This window comes from Haliotis rufescens, unplaced genomic scaffold, assembly GCF_023055435.1.
Source record: "Haliotis rufescens isolate VD_foot unplaced genomic scaffold, xgHalRufe1.0.p SCAF_26, whole genome shotgun sequence".
Taxonomy (NCBI): Eukaryota; Metazoa; Mollusca; class Gastropoda; order Lepetellida; family Haliotidae; genus Haliotis; species Haliotis rufescens.
The window spans coordinates 2,165,777-2,169,107 of NW_025963957.1; the positions used below are offsets into that span (position 1 = coordinate 2,165,777).

A 3,331-nucleotide genomic window follows, 5' to 3' on the forward strand; every position below is an offset into this window, starting at 1 on the left:
TCCGAATCGTACGTGTTTCCCGACTAATGGTTTGCATGTCCTTGTAATCATTATGATCTTGGAAATTTGTCACTGAAATTATAACACATTAAACCTCTTCATTTTGCACCTCTTGGTCCAGTAATTTTGCTTTTATTGCCAAAAATAGCCGTATTGCGTTTCTTTTTTTAAGAGTATATATTTGGTATATTTGAGATGACAAGAACTAGTTCGTTAATTATAAATAAAAACGGCGCCTGTAAAAAAATACATGTTATTCAAAATAGCATAATGTTTGTTGTTTTTATCTTTATTTTACACGGGGACATAACTGAATTCTACCGTTGACTGCGGCGTTAAGCAACACACACTTACTCATTTGCATATGTAGCGGGAAAAGCCGAATGGTCATGGTGACAAATGCACAAGAAACAGGAGATTGTTTAGACACCACAGAAGCGTCTGTAAAATACACATATTGCATTTTATTTGTATGCCAGAACGATATATTTCACAGACAAGTCACGTTGCAAGCTTTTTATTGATTTTAACGGTGTTTGCCGTGTATATCAGATCATATAAGTCCATTGATAATGCTTCAGATTCAGTTCACCAAGTGAATGTTCATAGCCATTACATTGTCTGGGTCTTCAAGGGTTTCGGTCGAAAGAAAGTCTTCCTTTACCCAGCAGTGAGTGGGTACCCGGTAGGATGAAATTGTAATATGACTAAACCTTGTTATATACTCCCAATGGGAATGAGAGTGAAATTTGAGTGCACACTGATCCATCAACATCAAACAAAGTCACTTGCTAAGGGATACACAACATGTTGGGGAACTGGGCGCCTAAAATAATCTCTTGAGACAAGTTTCGAAATATGAATATGTAAAACAAAAACAGAAAGTGTGTTTCATTGTTTATTTAAATTCAAATAACATCTGGTATACTTTGATTATGTTCACATGATGCCCATTTGTTATAATTTATAATGACGATGATGAGGATGTGGAAACTTCGAAGTTGAGAGAAAACACAATTGGGCAGGTTTTAACAGACGTTGTCCTTGAGGGCGAAATACCGGAAGTAGACATGAGTATCAACAGGACTTCCGGAACATGACGATGTCCCGCCGAAATAATTGGAAAACAGAATGCCGTCGACTTTTACATCCGAGGATTCTCTGATTACAACGTTACTGACGTCGTACACTTTACCGACGCCCCCAACAACGATTCGAACGTAGCCATCTGCCTGGCCGGGTGTGTTAAGGCGAACAGTTTGCTGGATTGTGTACCAGGTCCCGGTCTGGAACTGGAAACTTCCGCTGCCCAGTCGGTGCCCCCAAGCATCATTACACTCCACCCCTTCAGTGGTACAGAACTCGGGTGTCTGCTGAGATGTGGTGAAGAGTGCCACTCCAACCATGCCTCCTGTTCTCCAGATGAAGCGGGATGTGAAACAGTCCTTGCCTGGGTCACCTCCAGCCGTACAGTTGACCCCGCCACCGTACAGACCAGGCAACTTTCCACCGTAGGCGAAGTCGAAGTTGTCATCGAACCACACTTTGTAGGAGAGTGTCAGGCACTCCCTGGGCTCTAGAGGAGTGGAGTAGAACTCAGCTCCACTGAAGAGATCGGTGAGGCCGTAGGATCCCTGGGAGAGAGAGATGGCGCTGACTTGGTAGTTACTGCCATCGGGGTTTGGTTCAGCAGACACCGACTCCTGACCCCTGTATGTGGAGGTATCCAGGTTCCAGTTCCCGCGCCATATTGTGTTGCGTCTTGGGTTCTTAGAGTTCCAGAGTTTAATCCCATCTAGTCAGAATATAGTTGATATAACAATCGTAGGTAATATGCCATTAGTATGTTGTAATTAAGGGAAATCAAAGCATAATAATTTGTGTGTGTAAAAATTTAGTCCGAGCTGGAGGGAGGAAAACATAAAGTTTGTTTAAATATAATAATTAATTCATAAACGTGCTGTGAAGTGTCATGTATATAGTTTAAATCATTGTTTTGCTTTATATAAATGGTTTCAAATTCAATGTTCAAATTACTTTAGCGCCACAAATACCCAAAATACTCAGAATCGGAAAACATATAACTTTTACCTCGCATTAAGGGACACATAATGGCCTCTGAACATTACATTCAGTGAAACACAATCAAGACCGGTTCCTTCCGGTCACATTTTGTAACAGAAATACATGAATGAGTGTCGTATATACTTAATACCTACATGGGCTTATACTGTCTACCTGTACGGGGGTCAGTTATCTTACCTGTGAAATGGCTGAGGGTGACAGTGGCCAGGAGCAGGTATCGGATCTGAGACATCGTCCTGTAACACTGACGTACCCCAAACATGCGGAACATTATCGGAGTGAAGAACACAACACAACACGTGAAGGACCTACCAAGGACGTATCAGAAACATGGATATTACAGCTATATGGACATATGGACAATAACGGACATAAAACACATAGACATTAAAAGAATAATACCTGTGTGACATAAACGAAGTGAGTATAGTTTTACGCCGCTTTTCCCAATATTCCAGCTATATCACGGCGAGGGAAACCAGAAATGGGCTTCACAAAATGTCCTCATGTCAAGAATGGAACCGGGTCTTCAGCGTACGAGCGAACGCATTAACCACTAGGCTACCTATCGCCCCCTCATATACGAAGCATAAGACATTGAGTATATAGGACAAATAAGAACCTTAAATAAAATTCAGATACAAAACATTTACAAACGAGCGTATGCTCATATTCCAGTCACAGAATCGGAATAAGTGTTACTGTTATCGAAATATCACTCAATCATAATAGTTATGTTCACTTAGAGAATCGCCGAAGATGACGGTTAGTTGGGCAACATGCGTTATTTAATAAAAAGTGACACTATTCGACTGTGGGTAACATACCTGTCCAACGCTGTTCCGTTGACGTGGAGTGACGATTCTACGGATGTTCTGTGCTTATAAACGGGTATTTCTTATCGTCGGATCATTTTGTTTGTGTTGATAGATAGGTTACGTGAACCATTTAATTCACATTTAATTACTTTATCAACGAGTATCATACCATTCATTATTTCCGCGTTCCCTCAGGTCACGGTGACCTAGCGAAAGACCACCTGCAGATAAATGTGTAGGCGCGATGATGTCACAAGTGTTCTCCACGTACATTGACACAGTCTCGGGTTGCTATAGCAATGTAGTCAATGTTTTATCAGAAAGTACTGCTAGATTGAGTCACTGTACTTACGAAATAACGTTTACCCTACCCCCGTAAGTAGTGCTACAAAGTATCGTTTTGCCATGAGCTATTGTAACGTCAAGCT

General features: G+C 41.2%; 1 protein-coding gene across 1 annotated transcript; it reads right to left on the bottom strand.

The window, feature by feature from the left end:
- Window positions 1-979: 979 nt before the first annotated feature.
- Window positions 980-2,922, bottom strand: LOC124141433. The gene is made up of 3 exons (XM_046509446.2): window positions 2,913-2,922; window positions 2,263-2,329; window positions 980-1,795 (listed from the first exon to the last, which is right to left on the bottom strand). Exons 2-3 carry the CDS (start codon window positions 2,315-2,317, stop codon window positions 1,029-1,031), a joined length of 822 nt encoding a protein of 273 aa, XP_046365402.2. The 5' UTR covers window positions 2,318-2,329; window positions 2,913-2,922; the 3' UTR covers window positions 980-1,028.
- Window positions 2,923-3,331: the final 409 nt, after the last annotated feature.